This window comes from Silene latifolia, chromosome Y (assembly GCF_048544455.1).
Source record: "Silene latifolia isolate original U9 population chromosome Y, ASM4854445v1, whole genome shotgun sequence".
Taxonomy (NCBI): Eukaryota; Viridiplantae; Streptophyta; class Magnoliopsida; order Caryophyllales; family Caryophyllaceae; genus Silene; species Silene latifolia.
In genome coordinates, this window is record NC_133538.1 from 237,496,322 (window position 1) to 237,518,335 (window position 22,014).

At 39.3% G+C, this 22,014-nt stretch overlaps 1 protein-coding gene across 1 annotated transcript; it reads right to left on the reverse strand.

The window, feature by feature from the left end:
- Positions 1 to 21,143: 21,143 nt before the first annotated feature.
- LOC141630308 (uncharacterized) lies at positions 21,144 to 21,623 on the reverse strand. The gene has a single exon (XM_074443147.1). It carries the CDS (start codon positions 21,621 to 21,623, stop codon positions 21,144 to 21,146), a length of 480 nt encoding a protein of 159 aa, XP_074299248.1.
- Between the last annotated feature and the right edge of the window lie 391 nt (positions 21,624 to 22,014).

A 22,014-nucleotide genomic window follows, 5' to 3' on the forward strand; every position in this document is an offset into this window, starting at 1 on the left:
ATCCCTACTTCGACCTAATGTATGTTTAATTACGTGTTCACCGACATAGTTTAATTCTCACATGCTAGGTTTAATTTATTGTTTGTTGCATTGCATGCATATAATCAACAACATATCAAGTATAGATGATTTTCCCTAATCATTAGTAGAGGCCGCTATCGAGGCGGGTGGGTTTAGGCGTTCGATCAAAAGAGCTTCCTAATACGTACCCTCACGCCTTACTCCAGATCTCTGTGAACATCCGTGTTCATTGGCATCCACGAGAGTCATTCTAGACATAGAATGATAAGGGTAACGAGTTCTTAGTGTATATGTCATTACTTTGTGTCTTGACATGACACGAAGCATTCGAACGGTTCCAATTTCCCATAAAAATTGGTGGCGACTCCACAAATGCAAACGCTTGTTTTCCCATGCGACCCAGTGGGCCCCCCGTGTCCATAGTCCTAGTCAACTGTAGTTTAGTTGTAAGAGTGTTGACTCGAAGTGAGGTTTTGAAATGGGTTTTGAGGTCCGAATTTTGACTCGATATTTGGACAGGGGTTCGACTCATTTTGCGCTAATTTGGGCCATTTCTCGAAAATATTTACATTTTGAAAAAGGTTTTCGATTTTACAAAATTCTCATGATTTGGTTTAGAAAATGGTGATCACATATGATACAAGCATTCAAACAGGCATTATAACGGTATGCTGAGTGCATTTAAAGGGTTTTGGCTTAAAAGGATGGGTTGCCATACCGAACAATCAAACCCGGGTTTGTGGAGAAGCCCGTGTCAAACATGAGTAAGGCCGGTTCCTAGTCCATTCCCTCGAGTAGTGAAAGCCCTTGATACAAACATGAGTAAGCATCATGGTATGGTTGACGCCAATCGTTATCCATCCTTAGGCCCAGATAAGAATTTGGACCTTCCAGACGGGACGATTGGTCGAATGGGTTGGGTTGGGCCTAGGAAGGCCGAATAAAACGACCTAGGAAGGTCGAGTAATGAAAACCGACAACTGTCTCATATATACTATTCCCTAACCTTGTTCAAGTTTCACCGTTGGCAACACGTAAGTGTTTTACTCCCCCGCGGAGTCGCCAAACTATGGACACGGGGTGCCCACGGGGGCGCTTGGGAAAACAAGCGTTTGCATTTGTGGAGTCGCCACCAATTTATTGTGGAAAATTGGAAACCGTTCGAATACTTCGCGTCATGTCAAGACATAAAGTAATGACATAGACACTAAGAACTCGCTACCCTTAGCATTCTATGTCTAGAATGAATCTCGTGGATGCCAATGAACACGGGTGTTCACAGAGATCTGGAGTAAGGGGTGAGGGTACGTATTAGGAAGCTCTTTTGATCGAACACCTAATCCCGCCCGCCTCGATAGCGGCCTCTACTAATGATTAGGGAAATTATCTATACTTCATATGTTGTCGATTATATGCATGTAATGCAACATCCAACGTTTTAAACCTAGCATGTGAAGATTAACTAAGTCGTTGAACATGCAATTTAGCATACATTAGGGTCGAATTAGGGATTTAAGGTTGATTACATGTGAAAGCAAACAAACGATAATAAAGAATACAATAAACAACATACGATAATTAAAATTACAATAATTACAACGGGTTTAATTGTTTACGTCGAAAATAGGTTTAAAACGAATAATTTTAGAAAAGAAAAGGAAAATAATTAAGGCTAGAAAACGTACAGATTAGCGGTGATACTACGATTAATAGTCGATTAATACGTAAAACTAACAAACTAGGTCAAAGCAGAAATGGAAGTTCAGGGACAGAAATCACCGCGGAACAGGCGCAGCAGTGCTGCGTCCCTTGGAAGAGGCGCAGTGGTCACTGCGTCTGTTCCTGTGGTGAGTTCTGGCTGTGAAGCCGGAACTGCATATTGTTAATGTTCGTTGGTGATTTTAATGATCGATTATTAATTTTTGACTCAAGTAGAAGTGATTTAATGGATTATTTACATGCGAATTGGTCATAAAAGCGACAAAGAAACGACTTCAAACGAATGAGAATTAATTATAGCGAATTAAAGTAAATTATAAACTAATTACAAATTAAATAGGTTTATTCATACAAATTAATGAGGTTAGATGATGATAAATAGATGAAATATACAAAAGGCGAATTCCAGAGATTTGATATGAACTAATCGAATCTCTAAAACCCGGTTTTGATTTTAATGACGAAAACCCGCAAATATTGGATTACTTGGGATTTAAGTCGGAAATTTAAAGGGTGATAAATAATTATGAACATGTTAGAATTATTATATACGAATAAAATATGAAGAAAATAAGAAAAGACGAATAAACGAGACGAATCAACAAGGAACAAAGGAAGAAGAAGAAGAAGAAGAAAGGCAGAAACTGCGGCAGCCTCAGGAAGAGGCGCAGCAGATACTGCGACTCTTCGAAGGGGCGCAGCGATTCTTTGCGTTTCTTCTCGACGCGTCCTCTCTTTGTTAATCCGCAAAAATAAGTTTGATAAAAGGGTTTTGTAAATTGGTTTTAAACATGTTTTCGACGTAAACCTTACAATAATTTACACAATGATAAAATACAATAAAAAAACATGGGATTTACACCCTCAGACTTACATGTTTGACGGAACGAGATTAACTAAGTTAACGATTAGTGATTGCTCGACTCGAATGTATGATGAAAGTGCCCTCGTAAGAAGAATTAAATTAAATTGATTTGATTATATGAGGTGGAGTTGGTCAAATTGATCGGTCATGTAAAACGAGACTGAGACTCAGAAGGATTCGAGCTTACGTGGTCGAAAGTTCAAGCACGTAGACGTCAATAAGCAAAGAGCGCGGTCTTAGAATGCAAAGGGAGAAGAGAAGGGCAGACACTCGCCTGAGAAATATGAGGAACGAAGGTCTATTTATACTAATCACACGGAGGAATTAGGGTTACGGTAAAACTTTAGAAACAAATCTCGAAAAGATTTGAAAATATACAGAAAAGATTTCAGCTATCACTTGACGATAAACTTAGGAACTGTCATAAATCGTTCCGTGTACCAAACATACGGCCTAATCATCACCGGATGGTTTGTAGGAGGGGCAGAAATGAGGTATCTACAGTATATATATAAAAGATACGGATATTTTGGATAGGGAAAGTAGAAGCCAATATATCTGGTATATATATACGTTCTGAGGCACTCTCTAGCTAGACATCAAAGTAATTCACTAGAGAACGATAATGAGTGCTCATCAGAAAGAGTCTTAAAGCAAGTGGATGACAAAGTTGTATAATCATGATTTAAGAGAAGACCAATCATACAATAATGGAAAGACCACATTAGTTTGTTCAAAATGGTCCATTTCCTCAAACGATTGTGTATGCAATCTCAAGTTATTATGTCAGTTATGAAACACATCATATATAGTTAAGACTTAAGATGAATGCACACTTACAATGTCAATCTAATATCAAGAAAGAGTATTACCCGTTTACCATTAATATAATAACAATCAGCTTTCTATTTATTAGACATGGCAAACGGGTCAATCGGGCCGGATTCGGGTTCGGGTTGGGTCAATGAAGTTGTTAATTATATACCTGGTGGGGATAGTGAGAATGTAGGAGTATTATAATAAACTTCAATATTTGATCAATTTAAATTTCTTGGAAGAAACTAAAAGCTAGGTATCGGAGGTCAAAGTGGTGGTGGCTAAAGTGGTCAGTGACGATCGTTGGTGGTTGTGTCTCAGTTTCATTCCCCTTTTCAATTCCAGTTGACATGTTAGATGATGAAAGAGAGGATGACATTTGATCAAAGAAGAGATAAGAATTATGGAGGAGGAGAGTAGGTAGGAGGGAGGGAGAGGAATAAGTGGTTGTGTGGGGAGTTCAGTGTAGAACCAGTGTATAACCACCAGTTGAGAGGAAAGGGAGGGGGCATGACATGTTGAAGGATGAGGGAGAGCGGTGGAGGAAAAGAGAAATAATCTACAAGGGGGAGCTCAATGAAAGGATGACATGAAAGAGAGGATGACATTTGATCAAAGAAGAGATAAGAATTATGGAGGAGGAGAGAAGGGAGGAGGGAGGGAGAGGAATAAGAGGTTATGTGAGGAGTTCAGTGTAGAACCAGTGTATAACCACCAGTTGAGAGAAAAGGGAGGGGGCATGACATGTTGAAGGATGAGGGAGAGGGGTGGAGGGAAAGAGAAAGAAGCTACAAGGGGGAGCTCAGTGGAATGCTGGAGAATGAAAGGATGACATCAAAGTAAAACAAGGTGGGAGGAAGGAGAGGGTGTGTGGCACACTGAGTGTATAAGTGTATAACCAGTGGAGTGAGCTATCAAAGATTCAAAGAAGACTCCCTCCATTTATACATGTTTTTTAAGTTCTACCGATTGTCATCGTCAGAGAATTTAGTACTCCGTACTTATTTTATGAGATGGAAAAATTCGCTTTTTAGCCAACAATCGTAAATTGCGACTACTTTGTACATGTGTGTTTTGAATGAGATCTTTGATTCGACTTAAGCTCGTCTACTTTGTCCCGAGGCTTGATTAATTTTAAATTTGTATGGTTACTTCCAGTTTGACAGATTCATCCCATTAGTAAACAACCTAGGCAGGTTTAAATAATATGGTAGCTGAAATTTTGAGCCACTTATATAACAAGAATTAGTCCTTTTGGTGGATTATTGTTCTTGTTTTGAAACATATTTTAGTGGGTTTGAGATTAGTATTTGCTTGAAATGATGTTTTGCCATGACAAGCGAAAAGTCTTCAGATTATTGAAATATGATAAAATCTTATTGGCTTGTTTGTTTTAGGGCTTTTGAGAGTTTTACATCAATTGTTGACTTGGTGTTACTGAATAAGCGATATGCAACTAAAATGTAAAATGTCAAAGTGGCCAAGGTATGTTGCAGATTACCCATAGTACGTAAGAGAAGAGGTTGTTGAAGTTGATGTAGAAACCATGAAGAAAATGGGAGAAAGAAATTCAGGATAGAGCAAAAAAAATATTGCGATTAACAAATTTCAAATCTTTTATTTGGAAGTTTAGTTGGTTTGTTGTAGCTATAACATATGGACTACAACTTTTGATGTAGTATAAATAAGAACTCGAATGGAATTAGGGCATGTGCGCCAAATTCACTCAAGGTTATTGAGGTTATCTTCTATATATAAAACCTGAGTTTTTTAAACTCTTCTGATTGACTCCTTAAAACTAGGAAGCCAAAAGGCTTTTTTTTTACCCCCTACCCCACCACTAAGGGTGTGTTTGGATTAAGTGATTTGGAGGGAAAAGAAAGGGATGGAGAGTAGTGAATTTAAAATCTCCTGTTTGGATAACAAATGAGGATGGAGGGAAATGGAGGGGGAAAAGATTTGGAGGGATCCATTTTTTCTCCTCCAAGCCTAATCAAAATCTCTCCACAATAGGTAAGATTTGGAGGAAAATTGTATCCAAACAATCACACTCCATTGCCCCTCCCCTTCTTTCCTCTCCCTTTCTCTTCCCTCCTTCCCCCTTCTCTCCCTTTCCCCCACTTTTGCTATCTAAACACACCTTAAAAAAACTTCATCAATTTCTCATTTTATTTTAGAAAGTTTACAATATACAATCTCTTTTTATATGACCTTAAACTTTACATGTATATTTTATATATGACCAATTTCATATTTTCGAAAGTTTACAATACCCATTTGTGATTAATAATAATTAATATTAATATAACTAATTTTATATGTGAACACATAATATAGATTTTAATAATAATCTGTTTATTTTTATTTATCGTTTTATAATTAACTAAACTAGTTTTAAACCCGTGCAAAATTGCACGGATATATATTTAGGATGGTATGAATGTTTTTTGATGAATATTTTATTTTTACATTTCTATTGTAATTATCTAATAGTTCTATATCAGTGATCTACACGTTTAATGTAGATCAGTGATCTAACTGGAAATGAACATTCTCGACGTTTGTTGAAGAGTAAATTTACTCGATAGTCTATCATTGTCACCTACCATTTTCGGTGTGTGCGGCTAGTAGTTAAGTTGACGAATTTATAACTGTAAGTAAATACTCCGTCATGATTTTTTTTTTAAATATATCGTACTAACTAGTTTTAAAAAATTATGCTTGTAATTTATTCGCATTATATGTAATTCAATCCCGTAATTAAATATAAATCCTTCTTGTAATTATGTAATTTTATTATTATTCAACTTTTTTGTAAAATTATGTAAATTCTATAATTTGTAATTAGTTTCATTTATTCCGATTTGTAATTCATACCGCTTATATGCCATTAATTTTATTTATTCGGAATGTATAAAATTATTCCATAGTATTATTTCATAGTATTTGTTCTAAGACGGAATTTGTCGCATGTTTGTATTGGCGGAATTCTGAAGAAATAAATACTTTGCACACTAACAGGTCCCAGCATAACATGAATTTTGTTTTTTTTTTAAAAAAGGTTGTATTAATGATGTGGCACATCCTGGATTGAGTATTGTCTTCTGAATTAATAAAGATAAGATTTGAATAGTAAATCCGTGCATTTTTTTGCACGGGTATAAAACTAGTATAAATAAATACTCCATAACTTATTTTTGTATTGTCTTCTATTTTCGAAAATTACCGTGAAGTGAATGGTTAAATACTTGAACAACAATTGACATATATTATATAAAAGGGAGATGGATCCTCTCCATTTCTTTTATGTCCATCCCTTCTCACAATCATTATTATATTATATTACTAGATTTTGTGCCCGTACATTGTACGGGTTATAATATTGACTCGTCTCTAATTGTATCTTCGCAATTGAGAAGTTATGTTTACTTTCTTAACGTTAGTTTTCTCGTGAGAATGTGAATATATATAAATAAATTGAAATATTTTTTAGAATATGAGTATATACAAATAAATTAACCTTTTTTTTATGATTTGTGTATATAAAAGTTATAATCGCCATGCACGGGTAGCTAAATAGTGTTCTGTTTGTAGGTGACCTTGTACAAATGTAGTTTTTTTTTTTTTGCATCTCGAAAATATAAGTTTTTCTTCGTAGAATAAATAATATTAATACTTATATATTATACGGAGTATGTTATATGTTATATTTGAAGAATAATGAGTAATTATTATTATTTTAAATATTTTAAATTACAAAAATAATTGAAAAATCAAGTTTATATATTTTATTAAATTAATATAATTTTTATATATTCTTCACTATAAGTATGGTAAGTAATATTAATTATAATATTATTATTATTATTGAATATGATTGCTTTTGACAAATAAAATCTACCATACCAATCTATATTTTGACATGTATTCTGATTCTACCTCGACCCGTGACCCGTATAAGCTCACCCATATTTAGTCTGACCCGTATTCGAGTTTAACATGTATGAACCGCCTCAGCAGCCGACCCATTCAGCTCGTTTGAGTGGTCTAGCAAACTTTGCATCAAATTCATGTGGTAATTATCTAAGTTTTGTAGTCTGACCCGTATTCAAGTTTAACATGTATGAACCGCCTCAGCAGCTGACCCATCCAACTCGTTTTATTGGTCTACAATTGTTTCAAAATTCTTATCATTTTAGCTTTTTATTTTTAAAGTTTATATATAGTAATATAACTCTATCATCTTGATCGGATAAAATTTCCATAAGTTTGGTGATAGTTCTACAAATAACTTTATCACCTTGATCGGATAGAATTTGCATAATTTTAATTTATAATTTAAAATTTTATTAGGTAGTTAAAAAAGTAAAGCGTTACTCTTGTTATAGTTGTCAATGTATATGACTCTTTGGAGATTTATCTTACGTAGGATTCAAAAATAAAACAATATACTTGACACAATTCAATAAAGTGTGATATATATTCTATGGTAGATCTAACAATTGATGATTGAAACTTATATAGTAAGTAAATAAGTGGATCGAGGTTGTGAAATCCGTAAACTAAACTAATTATATTAAGAAAATAAAGACTAAACTTATGGGCTCGCACTTATATGTAAATTCCTCGTGCCAAATGAGGATGGTGTTTCTTTGATCCCTTTCATGGATAATAAATTTCATACTTGCTGAGTTTGTCAAGCTTGGTAGCTCTAATGTAGGCGTGCATTTTCAGATGGAGCAACAACTTGCATCTCCCGTTGCACTCTAATTTTCTCATCTATTCTCAACCGTTCTTTTTCAACAGATCCCAACTTGGTACCCTTAAGAGTAGAATCCAAAGATGATTCAGTTTACTTGCTTTCTTCAGATGGATGTTTAAATATTAATGAGGCACATTTTTTAAGCCATGAAATATTAGCAGTACGTGGTGAATCAACCTCTACATTTTGTACGTCATTTTCGTAAAGGAGTTTATGAGTTTGCGGTGTAAATATTTGAGGAGTAAACTCTATATAGGCTTTTTGCATGTGCAGGTCGACAACAGTATCAGAGTCAACATTCACGTCTTCCAATTTCTTCAATTGTTCAATCTAAAAATGTGTGTTTTCCCTATCCTCATGCAGCAATTCTCTCTACTTCTTTAACTCCAGCCTTTGCATGTGAAGCTCTTCAATCAAGTGCTGCAACTCTGCCCAAGCCTGGTCCCTTTGGTCGCGATCAAGTTTAATTTCCAACTTCTCTGTCTTGAGTTTCTTCAATGCAACATCAACCCTTTCTTGTTCTTTTATCAGATCTTCCTTAAGACAAGAAATACGTTGAAGCTCTCTTTTCTTCTCTTCCTCAAAGGTTTTCTCCTTCTCCCTTAAAAGGGCTTCAATATCTTCACGGCATTTATTAACACAGTCATCCAACTCACTCTTTCGAAACTCAATCTCTAGCAAGAAATCAGCGCGTTCTTTTTGAAACTTGGAGAACCAGTCAGTCTGTTCACGCTGGCTCTCACTCATGAAGGCTTCTCTGTCATGAATAAGCGTTCTAGGTCAATCTTTGCCTCATCCATCTCTTCTCTCTCTTTCTGCAAAAGGCTTTTTGTTAACGCAACCTCATTCTCAGATTTTTCGAGATTACACTCCCTCTCTTGCACACTTTTCATTTTCTCAGCTAAGTCTCTTCCCTTGTCTGCTATCACCCTAGATTGAACTTCCAAGTTCTGCTCCTTCTCAAGTAAAAGGTCCTCCCGTTGTTGAAGATCCAACTCCCTCAACTCCCATGCCCTTCTTTTTTTCTCAATATCATATAAAATAGCCTCTTATATACGATAATGATAATTTATATATATGCGTGCTAGTGTTTGTAACCAATGTAACTTTATCATCTTAATCAGATAGAATTTATCAAAAAATCTTATCTTTTTAGATTATATTTATTTGAAGTGTTTCGAAAAAATTGGAGACTACCACGTGCTTTGAAAAAAGCCTCTATTATATATATATATATATATATTCAACCTTATTTATTTACCTTTTCATTCACAAATTAATCTATAATCATCTGATCGGCCGCAGATTTAATCCGAGCCATTAATATTTACTTCCTCCATTTAACTGCAGAAGGCCATTATCTCTTTTTCACACTATTCACAAGCAGACATTCAACTTCAATTTTCTCTCGATACATATGTGAAAATAAATTTGATAGCAATAAAACTAGGTGTCGTAATATACTAGAATTAGCCTATCAAATTAACAATTTATAAACCAAACTCACTCTACACTATGCTATTAAGGATAGTAGTAAAAGGAAGTAAAGGTCGAACCCAAGAGAAGGGATTTAAGACTAAAAACTTGAATTGTAAAGTATTGACTACTAAGTAGGTCTCTACTACTAATTAAGATCCTAATGACAATTTAAACTTAACAAAAGGCACTAATCACAAACAATGGGTATTAACAAAGATCAACTAGTAGGAAACATAGATGAAAAAGGATTGGTTTTGGGAAACAAACATGGAAATATGAGTAAAGATTGGAGATCTTCCTATTGAAACAATTCCACAAACAACTAGTATGCAAGATTCAATATTAAGGGGAATACTTGATGTAATTCTCTCTTAGTAATCCAACAATGGTAAAGCTTGACTCTTTTTACTCTCTCACAATTATCTACCCAATACTATCACCTCAAGATGTTGATACATGTAAATTAAACCATCTACACATACCCTTCAAACTTAAGCAACAAATCATTAAACCATGAAAAGATACCAAGCAAGAGCATTAAGCATTTACCAAAAGATGAAGCTAGGATCAATTCCTCATAAGATTAAACCATACAAATGAGCAAAAGACATGAACTTTCCTATTTGTTGTATGAATCCTTTAAACCAAATCAACAAACAACAAACTTGCTTCAACAATCCCAACTAAATTAAACCATTTCCTTAGGATTTGCACTAGTCAAGTAAATAACATGCAAGGATGGCCAACCCAAACATTCAATTACTCAACACAAGAAATTAAGCACAAGAAAAGAGCATTAGATAAATTAAGAGAGATTTAAGAGTCTTACAATACCAAAGTTGGATACTTTGATCAAATTACATCAAGCAAAGGGAAGATTAGCCTTCCATCTTCTTAGAAAAACCCAAGAAATGAGGAAAGATTAACATCCAAAGCTAAAAGATTACAACTTTCACCCAAAATAAAGTGTTCTTCCTACTACAAGTTTTTCTAGAGATTATTCAATAATTAGATGATAACTAGGTCTTCAAAATGAGGAGTATATATATGGGTGCACTCCTTTCTAGGTTAAAATCCTCAAAAACAAGCCCAAAACACGGATACTTTACTTAAGCCCGTGTTTAAAAACAGATTAGCGCAGGCTTCTCTGGAGGTGGCGCATGCTGCGCATACTGCGCAGGCTGCGCCCCAGCTCGGAAGTTTGCTTCCAACTTCCAAGTTTCTAGCTTGCTTCTTTACTTTCCAAGCTTCACTCGTCATTGCTTGCTTGAGACGGACTTCTTATCTTGGTTTAGGCAACATGAAATCTTCACCTTGATTCTTGATACGGTTGCTTCCTTTGCCTCAAAAGGTGATCGTTCCAAGACTAAGTCCTTTGTGACCCAAACTACAAAGAAATAGAGTAAGCCGGTATTTCCTAGATTAACGCATAACTTGGCTCCAACATTTGAATAAACAACCTAAAATTATCATACTTGACACGACTTATTTGATACTATCAAATACCCCCACACTTAGACTTTTGCTCGTCCCGAACAAAACCCGAAACAAGCAATTGCACAAGCCCAAAGGTGAATACGAGGGTAAATGACCGCTCTTCCCTCACCACTACCTTCTTATGTCTCCCTCATTGACAACCACCTATGAAAAGAAAAACAAAGACTCAAAGTTGACACACTCTCTCTTCTCTCACACCCCCTCCTTATATCATCTCTCAAAACAAGACACGACACGACTCCAACTCCGACTCATCAACTTCACCACCCTTCTTGTCTCTCCGAAATAGCAATGGTCACCCTTGCCTTATCCCAAGGCAAAAGTAAGGTGACCTACACAATCCTCCAAATCATTCATGCTCCCCTTATATCACCCCCTTATCACTCCAAACAATGCAAGTCATGCTACTAAGTTGGCCTAACACCAATAAAGATCAACAACTTAGTAGCCAACACGAAAAACCACCAATTTGAAGCAAATTTTTGTGACACAAAAATAAATTAAATCCTAAAGCTAGCCTCCTTCCAAGACCCTCCTTATCACTCCCTTCTTGTCCCTCCATCTTTTTTGGTGGTGCATTTTTCAATTTTTTCAATTTTTTTGTTAAAAATCCCTCATTTTGCCTAAGGTGCCCTTTCGGGTTTTCACCTTAGCTTTTCCTTTCCTCTCATCGGTGGCTCGCAACTCGATTCTTCATTTTGCCCGGAATGCCCTTTCGAGTTTTCATTCCGTCCTCGACCACCTTTCCCAATCTTGCCTAGGCGCCCACCCTTGTGGGTTTTCACCTAGCCGGGATTTTCAATTTTTTTTTTTTAGCACACATTCAATAGAAATGTAAGGAAATGTACATATATTACAAATTCAATCATCTTACTCCCCCACACTTAGATTCCACATTGTCCTCAATGTAGAGGAGTACTCTCATCCTCTCATGGTTGGTAGTTAGAGGGACCGGAGCCTTCCCCTTGCTCAAATGTCCCTTGATTTCTCCTTCTTCTTTCTCTTGCTTGCCTCACTCTCTTGGCCCTCTCATAGGCCTCCTCAACTTGTGGCTCGGTGATGATTGGTTCAAATTGGGGGTCATTTTGGTGGAGGGTCATGCCGAAAAGCCCACGGATGAGCCCAAAAGAATCCTCTTGAGCTTGAGCATCTTCAAAGGAGTCTTCAACATATTGGTGGTGCCTCTCATTTTGCACCCCGAATTGTTGAGTTGCTTGCTCTCTCCATTCATTTTGGGCCTTCCACATGGCTTGTTGTTCTTCCATGTACTTGGCTTGTTGTTGTTGCCAAGCATAGGCCTCATCTTGCCTTTTAGCCATCTCTTGAAGCATCTTCATTTGGGCCTTTTTGGCCTCCGCACTCAATCTTTGGTGCTCCATGCTAGCTACCCTCCATTGATCTAGACTCTCAAGCCTTGGCGTTTGTTGTTGTTGCCAAGCATGAGAGCTATCAACTCTCCCACTAATTGCCTCCAAAGTCCCTCGGGTCTCCGTGAAGTAATCAAACATTTGTTGTTGCCATGGGGCGATTGGTGGATTAGAGCTTCCCCCCGCCTCAAACATTGGTGTGTCAAGGATAGGTGGGTCACGCTCTATGTTCCCTATCTCCCTTTCCTCTTCACTATCAAGATGGACAACCGAGGGTGTTTCTAGCCTTCTCCTTTGTACCCCTCTTTGCTCCGGCGTGTCGGGCGGTCAAAAGAAATGAATGGCATGGGTACCATGAGGAATCAGGCCATTCTTTGGGAGGATCATGTAAGGAGCTTTCCCCACTCCCAACCAATTGCAACGAAAATTCACTTTATCTAGGACCTTGATCATGTGTGTCTCCTCAAGTCCTTGTTCTTTATAAAAATAATTTCCCCAAACGGGGAGTTGGTCATCCTACGTCGAGCCCACAAACTTCTCTACAAAAAGGGTGATTAAACCCCCACTATTGATGTTACCTCCCGTCCTCTTCTTATGCTTCAAACAAGAATCAACAAAAAGTCTTGCCCAATCCAGCACACCACTCCCTTCTGGGAGCGTGGCCCAAATGCACTCCCTCACCGCATCGCTAACTTTGGTTGGCTCCCCCATGGAGAAGAACCAACAAGCCAAGCATCTTGTCAAAATACGGATTGCGGGATTGGTGATGGCGGAAAGTTTGTCATTATGGTCTTGTGCTCGTCTCCCCGTGAGATGGCACCACACCTCATTTAACTTGCCCTTGGATGGGTTGACCGAGGAAGGCAATTTTGTGATTAGTAAGATCTCTCTCACCTCATCAAAAGAAATATAGTGCCACACTTTTTGAAGACGGAAATTCACTCTCTCATTTGCCCCCCCCCCCCCCGTTTTTGAGATGGTGGACAAGAACTCATAAGTGAAAGATCGGTAGGTTTCATCATGAAGGTCCATGTATTGTTCTAACCCTACTCGACTCAAGAGTTGAAAGGTGAGTTCCTCTATTCCTAGTTCTTGAAGGGTGTAACGGTGGAGGAATTTTGTGAAGGGGACGGGGTTTTCTTTTTCAAGTTTTGCAAAAATTTTCTTTTGTTTGGCATTAAGTCCCTCGTTCTCATTAAACACTTTGGGGTTACTTCCCTCCCCTTGTTGAGTCTTTCTCTTTCCAAAAACCATGGTATCTAACAAGCAAGAGTACAAATAGACCAACAAAAACACTCAAAACAGTTTTGCTCTCTTTGAGGCAATTCAACAAACACCTTCTAGGCACAAATTCAAGAAGGTGGAATTAAGTGATGTTTGTTGAATACCTCTGCCCTTTCTCAGAAAACAAGTTTATCCCAGCAATTATAGACGACAATCAATCAAAAATATCCAAAAATTCAATGTAAAAACACCAAATTCCGGATTAAAGCAAAGTAAGTAAAGAGAAAGATTGGAAAAGTTGTTATACCTCCCCGAATCCACTTAAAATGATAGTTGATCGAAGTATAATGCTAAAAACCCCTCCAAGAATGCTCCAATTGCCCAGAAAACTCTTGAAACGAACTTGAATCCAAAGTTTGGAAAGTTAGGGTTTGGGATGAAATTGGGGAAAATCAGAAATTTGAAGGGTAAAGTGAGTATTTGAGTTGTTGTGTTGGGTTGAGAGGTAATTTTGATGAAAGAAAGGGGTTTGTTGAAGGTTTGATGGTGTATTTTGATGAAGGTTGATGGAGTTTGAGATGGGTGATTGGGGGTTGAAGGTTGAATATGTCGAAAAAAATGCAAGGTTAAATGAAGCTTTCTTTGGAAATAAGCCCTTTGCAAACCCGTAGCAGCGAACTGCGCAGGCTGCGCACTGAAGCTGCGCAGGCTGCGCTTTTTGGCGCAGGCTGCGCTTCCTGGCGGGTTGTCGAGTGAAATGCTTGCTATCAACTTCTTTCTTGTTGGGATTGTTAGCTTTCCTTTGGTGCTTTTCCTTCATTTGACTCGTGTAGATGGTGTCCCGAGTCATTTCACCTCCCATTACGACTTAGGGTACGCTTCCCACGGAGTTTCATCCTACTTCCTTCAAACACTTCAACAAACCATCAAAAGAATCCATAATGCATGCTTCTAAAACGCGTTAAGAGTAAATAAATTGACAAGAAAGCGGTAAATTATATGCTATAAAGAGAGAATATTTACAAAAGTTGCCGTATGTTTAACGTCGATGGATCGACTTAGTGCTTCTCATGATCAAGCTTGGTAAATGGGGTCTTCCAAATTGACTTGTTCAGCGATTTGTGCTTCCATGCCTTCATGATATTCTTTAAGTCGTTGTCCATTCACCTTGATTATCTTTCCCGTGCTTGGGTTCTCAACTTCGACCGCTCCATGAGGGTGAACTTTACTCACAATAAACGGTCCAACCCATCTTGATCTTAGCTTCTCGGAGAACAACTTTAACCGGTTTTGAAAAACAAGAACCTTGGTGCCTTCCTTGAAAACCCGCCGACTTATCATTCGATCATGCCATATTCTAGCTTTCTCTTTTTATATGGCGGCATTATCATAAGAGTCAAGACGGATTTCTTCAATTTCTTGATGTTGAAGCTTCCGATGGAGGCCCGCATCATCTATGCTTTGGTTGAAGGATTTGATGGCCCAATAGGCTCTATGCTCCACTTCCAAAGGAAGATGACATGCCTTTCCATAAATGAGTCGGTACGGGGACATACCAATTGGTGTCTTATAAGCGGTGCGGTACGCCCAAAGGGCATCATTTAACCTTTGACTCCAATCTTTCCTATCGGAGTTCACTGTTTTTTGTAAGATGCTCTTGATCTCCCGATTGGACACTTCCGCTTGCCCATTGGTTTGTGGGTGGTAAGCGGTGGAGACTTTGTGCACGACCCCATACTTCTTCAACAACCATTCCAAAATCCGATTACAAAAATGAGTCCCCCGGTCACTTATCAACGCCCTAGGATAGCCAAACCTTGAGAAGATATTGTTGTGAACAAAACTTGAGACCGTCCTTGCGTCATCATTCCTAGTTGGAATAGCCTCGACCCACTTTCAAACATAATCCACCGCCAATAGGATATAGAGATACCCATCCGACTTGGGAAATGGACCCATGAAATCTATCCCCCACACATCAAAAACCTCCAAGTAAAGCATTGGTTGTTGAGGCATTTCGTTTCGTCGTGAGATGTTGCCAACCCGTTGGCATTTGTCACAAGTATTGACGAAAACGTGAGCATCTTTGAACAATTTGGGCCAATAGAACCCGCACTCAAGGATCTTATGCGCTGTTCTATGAGGCCCAAAGTGACCCCCACAAGCGTACTCATGACAATGTTTGAGGATGGATGGGATTTCTACATCCGGTACACAACGTCGGATGACTTGATCTTGACATATTTTCCAGAGATATGGGTCATCCCATATATAGAATCTAGAATCGGACTTGATCTTATTTCTTTGACTCGATGAGAGTGAGGTGGGAAACTTCTTGGTTACCATGTAATTGACAAGGTTGGCATACCAAGGCTCAACGGCCTTCATGGAATATAGAGATTCATGTGGTAAGCTACCGTCAACTACTCCCATGGTCTTCACGAGATCCTCATTGATGTGAAGCCTACTCAAATGGTCGGCTACCACATTAGCACTTCCTTGCTTGTCCTTGATCTCGATGTCAAACTCGCTCAACAAAAGCACCCATCTCATTAGCCTTGCGTTGGTGTCTTTCTTGTCTACAAGTTGCCTTATAGACTTGTGATCGGTATAGATGATGACCTTGGCACCCAAGAGATAAGCCCGGAACTTTTCAATGGCATACACCACCGCCAAAAATTCCTTTTCCGTGACAGTGTAGTTCCGTTGAGCATCATTCAAGAGTGAAGAAGCATATTGTATCACATGAGCAATCTTCCCTTCCCTTTGGCCTAAAACCGCGCCAAGGGCATACTCACTAGCATCGGTCATGATTTCAAACGGGCGGTCCCATTTTGGAGCTTGAATTATCGGGGTCGTCACAAGCTTTTCCTTCAAAGAATCGAATGCCAACCTACAAGCATCATCAAAACAAACTCCACATCCTTGTGCAAAAGCTTGCACAAGTGGTAAGCAATATTGGAAAAGTCTTTAATAAATCGACAGTAGAAGCCCGCGTGTCCTAGGAACAACCTTATCTCCCGAGTATTAGTAGGATATGGCAAGGTTTTTATCACTTCAACCTTAGCCACATCCACCTCAATCCCTCTCTTTGAGACTATGTGACCTAACACGATGCCGCTTTTGAACATAAAGTGACATTTTTCGGAATTCAACACAAGGTGTGACTCCGTGCATCATGATAGGACCATAGTTAGGTGGTCCAAGCAAGCTTCAAAACTATCTCCATGGACGGTGAAGTCGTCCATGAAGACCTCTAAGACTCTTTCTACAAGATCCGAGAAAAGACTCACCATGCAACGTTGAAATGTACCCGGAGCATTACATAAACCGAAGGGCATCCTTCGGTATGCATATGTTCCGAAAGGGCATGTGAATGTTGTCTTAGATTGATCCTCCGGACGTATGGGAATTTGAAAGTATCCGGAATATCCGTCCAAGAAACAATAGAATTCCTTTCCCCCTAACCTCTCTAGCATTTGGTCTAGAAAGGGTAGAGAAAATGATCTTTGAAAGTCACGGCATTTAGGCGGCAGTAATCGATGCAAACTCTCCAACCGGTTTGAATCCGGGTGGGAATTAAAGATCCTTCTTTGCCCTCGATTACTGTCACACCACCCTTTTTAGGTACACATTGAGTGGGACTTACCCATTAAGAGTCGCTAATGAGGTAGATGATCCCCATTTGGAGTAGTTTGATGATCTCTTCCTTTACCACCTCCATCATTGGTAGGTTTAATCTTCTTTGTGGTTGCCGAACCGGCTTTGCTTCCCCTTCCAACTGGATCTTATGCATGCAAACGCTTGGGCTTATCTCTTTTAGATCCGCAATGCTCCACCCAAAAGCTTCCTTGTAATTGTGCAAAACCTACACCAATCTCCTTTCTTGATCCCCCTCAAGTTGGTTTGAAATTATGAGGGGTAGAGTGTTGTTTGCCCCAAGAAACACGTACTTCAAGTGGTCGGGGAGTGGTTATAGATTGGGGGTGGGTGGCTTAATGATGGATGGAAATGGTCTTTCAAGGGAGGCCTCTAGAGGAAGAAATTTAGCTTGATAATCGTAAGAGGTTGAAGAAAAACAATCTTTGGTGGAGCTGGGAACTGCGCAGGCTGCGCTGGTGAGCTGCGCTGTGGTGCGCAGGCTGCGCCCCAGCTCGGGATTTCTTCCTCAATTTCCCTCATTTCTTCCTCCCCCTTAGCTTCTTCTAAGGGTTCTTCCTTCTCCAAATCCTCTATACTTTCCTGCACATCATGAGACAAAAAAAAATGCAACCCTTCTTTCTCGACATTGTTAGTGAGGGCCACTTCAAGTGGGTCCCTATGATGCAATTGGTAAACTCGATTTGCCAAAGGTTCAATTTTATCAAGAAAGTAGCAAAAACTCAAATCATCATTCTTCTTCATTGTCTCATACACATTATACTTCAAGGTTTTCCCTTCAAATTCCATGGTAAAATTTCCATCATACATGTCAAGTTTGGTTTTGGAGGTTCTCATGAAAGGCCTCCCTAGCAAAAGGGGTGTAGCCTTGGAGTCCGGTTCCATGTCCAAAACATAAAAGTCGGCCGGGAAAATGAATTTATCAACCTCTACCAACACATCTTCTACAAGACCTTTGGGGTGAATCGTAGAGCGATCCGCCAATTGGATCACAACATTGGTCTTAGACAAGGGAGGCAATTCTAAGGTCTCATAAATGGAATAAGGCATGACATTAATAGAGGACCCCGAATCTAGCATACGTCTAGCAAAAGCTTTGCCTCCAATTGAGCACGGTATAGTTAGCATGCCCGAATCATCGCACTTTTTGGGAAGATTTTGTTTGAAAATTGCCGAGACATGCCTACTAACCGTGACTCTTTCAACTCCTTTCCTTGGCTTCCGTTTAGGGGTGCAAAGTTCCTTGAGAAACTTTGCATACCTAGGGACGGTGTTAATGATAGTAAAAAGAAGGATGTTGACCTCACATTTCCTAAAAGTCTCATAAAGATCGGAGTCTTTATCAAACTTCTTGGGACTTGTGAGGGCACTGGGAAATGGTACCTCCGGTTCATATTCCTTTTCAATATCTTTGAGTTGATCCTTTGTGTTGGTGCTTCCTTCCTTTCCTTTGTCAATGCTCAAAGGACTCTTCTCTTTTTCCTCACTAGCTTTTGAAGATGACCCTTTCTCTTGTTCAACCACAAGCTCTTCTTCAATTTGCTCTTCAATGTCAATAACCCGTTCTTGTGTCTTGCCCCTTCTCTTCTTCTTGGGAGGGGATTCTAAAGTTCTCCCCTTCCTCAATGTCATAGCACTAGCATTCTCTCTAGGAGGAAATGTAGTGGAGGGAATAGAAGTTGAGGTCCTTTGATTTTTCTTGGCAAGTTCTTGGGCAATTTGGCCAAGTTGGACTTCAAGGTTGGCAACCTTGGCATCACTAACACTCTTGTCGGCATCAATCTTGTCAAACCTCTTGTTCGTTTTGACTTGCTCTTGCAAAATGTTCTTAAGCAAGTCTTGAACACTTGGTTCCTTTTGAGAATTGTTGTTGTTACCTTGATTGCCAAATTGGGATGATTGACCTTGGTTTTGGTTTCTACCTTGGTTGTTGAAATTCCCATTCCTATTTCCTTCTTGATTGAAATTCCCATTCCTATTTCCTTGCGAATTTGAACCTTGACCTTGTCGGGAATTTTGGTCCCTCAAGTGGTTGAATTGACCATTCACAAAGCTCTTTGAGGTGTCACCACCCCAACCAAGTCTAGGATTGTCTCTACTCCCAACATTGTAATTGTTGCCACTAGGGTCATAATTGTAGTATCCTCCTCCAGAAGGATTCCTAGCATTGTAATTCCCATACCCCATTGCACTTACATTCTCCACTCCAATTCCTTCTTCAATCATGATGGGGCAATTTTCCTCCAAGTGAGGGCCTTGACAATAGTTGCACTCCACTTGATTCCCTTTACCCCCATCTTTGTTTGGATTGTTCACTATCATATTCTTCACTAAGTGAATCAAATCATTCACACTTTGCTCAAGGTTTTGAGTAGAGGAGGAAGATGTTCCCATTGAGGAAGTGTTCCTTGTTCCCTTTTGAGTTCTTCCATAATTCCTCGTAGTAGAGGCAAGTCTCTCAATGATTTCCTTGGCATCCACTATGGAAAAATTTTCCAACCCTCCTTTGGTAGCGGAATTGACCATTCGTTGATCATCTTGGCCCAAACCTTCATAGAAGTTCACAAGAAGATCATCATCGCTCAACCCGTGGTATGGGCATTGAGCGACCAACTTTTTGTACCTCTCCCAATACTCATACATGGTTTCACCATTGAGGTCTTGTTCTATGGTAGTAATGGCCTTCTTAGCACGGTTGTGTCGTGCATCGGGGTAGTACTTCTCAAGAAAAGCCGCCTTCATTTCCTTCCAAGTTCTTATAGATCCCGGAGCAAGATAAAAGAGCCAATCTTTGGCCGAATCCAACAAAGAAAATGGGAAGGCTCGTAGTTTGAATTGATCCTCCGTCACCCCATTCGGAATGGCACCTTCACACATCATGTGAAATTCCGAAAGGTGACGGTTTGGGTCATTCCCCGCATGGCCATGAAACTTAGGCAAGTTATGGATAAAGAAGCCTTTGAGTTCGAAATTTGCATTGGCTCCTAAAGGTGGATAGGTGATACACAAGAGTTGCTCATCATAATTCCTTGCTCGTATCTCCCGGATGGTTCTCGTGTCATTCGCCATAGGGGGATACTCTACTTCAATCGGATTTACTTCAATAGGTTCTTCTAAAGGTGCTTCTTCTACTCTATGTTCTCTACTTCAATAGTGAGTATTTGAGTTGTTGTGTTGGGTTGAGAGGTGATTTTGATGAAAGAAAGCGGTTTGTTAAAGGTTTGATGGTGTATTTTGATGAAGGTTGATGGAGTTTGAGATGGGTGATTGGGGGTTGAAGGTTGAATATGTCAAAAAAAATGCAAGGTTAAATGAAGCTTTCTTCGGAAATAAGCCCTTTGCAAACCCGTAGCTGCGAACTGCGCAGGCTGCGCCAAATTGCGCAGGCTGCGCTTCCTAGCGGGTTGTCGAGTTAAATGCTTGCTATCAACTTCTTTCTTGTTGGGATTGTTGGCCTTCCTTTGGTGCTTTTCCTTCATTTGACTCGTGTAGATGGTGTCCCGGGTAATTTCACCTCCCATTACGACTTGGGGTACGCTTCCCAAGGAGTTTCATCCTACTTCCTTCAAACACTTCAACAAACCATCAAAAGAATCCATAATGCATGCTTCTAAAACGCGTTAAGAGTAAATAAATTGACAAGAAAGCGGTAAATTCTATGCTCTAAAGAGAGAATATTTACAAAAGTTGCTGTATTTTTAACGTCGATGGCTCGACTTAGTGCTTCTCATGATCAAGCTTGGTAAATGGGGTCTTCCAAATTGACTTGTTCAACGATTTGTGCTTCCATGCCTTCATGATATACTTTAAGTCGTTGTCCATTCACCTTGATTGTCTTTCCCGTGCTTGGGTTCTCAACTTCGACCGCTCCATGAGGGTGAACTTTGCTCACAATAAACGGTCCAACCCATCTTGATCTTAGCTTCTCGGAGAACAACTTTAACCGGTTTTGAAAAACAAGAACCTTGGTGCCTTCCTTGAAAACCCGCCGACTTATCATTCGATCATGCCATATTCTAGCTTTCTCTTTGTATATGGCGGCATTATCATAAGAGTCAAGACGGATTTCTTCAATTTCTTGAAGTTGAAGCTTCCGATGGAGGCCCGCATCATCTATGCTTTGGTTGAAGGATTTGATGGCCCAATAGGCTCTATGCTCCACTTCCAAATGAAGATGACATGCCTTTCCAGAAATGAGTCGGTACGGGGACATACCAATTGGTGTCTTATAAGCGGTGCGGTACGCCCAAAGAGCATCATTTAACCTTTAACTCCAATCTTTCCTATCGGGGTTCACTGTTTTTTGTAAGATGCTCTTGATCTCCCGATTGGACACTTCCGCTTGCCCATTGGTTTGTGGGTGGTAAGCAGTGGAGACTTTGTGCACGACCCCATACTTCTTCAACAACCCTTCCAAAATCCGATTACAAAAATAAGTCCCCCGGTCACTTATCAACGCCCTAGGATAGCCAAACCTTGAGAAGATATTGTTGTGAACAAAACTTGAGACCGTCCTTGCGTCATCATTCCTAGTTGGTATAGCCTTGACCCATTTTGAAACATAATCCACCGCCAATAGGATATAGAGATACCCATCCGACTTG

Excerpts from the sequence above, each read along its gene's own strand:
- LOC141630308 (XM_074443147.1), bottom strand. The coding sequence starts at position 21,623 with ATGTCCCCGTACCGACTCATTTCTGGAAAGGCATGTCATCTTCATTTG.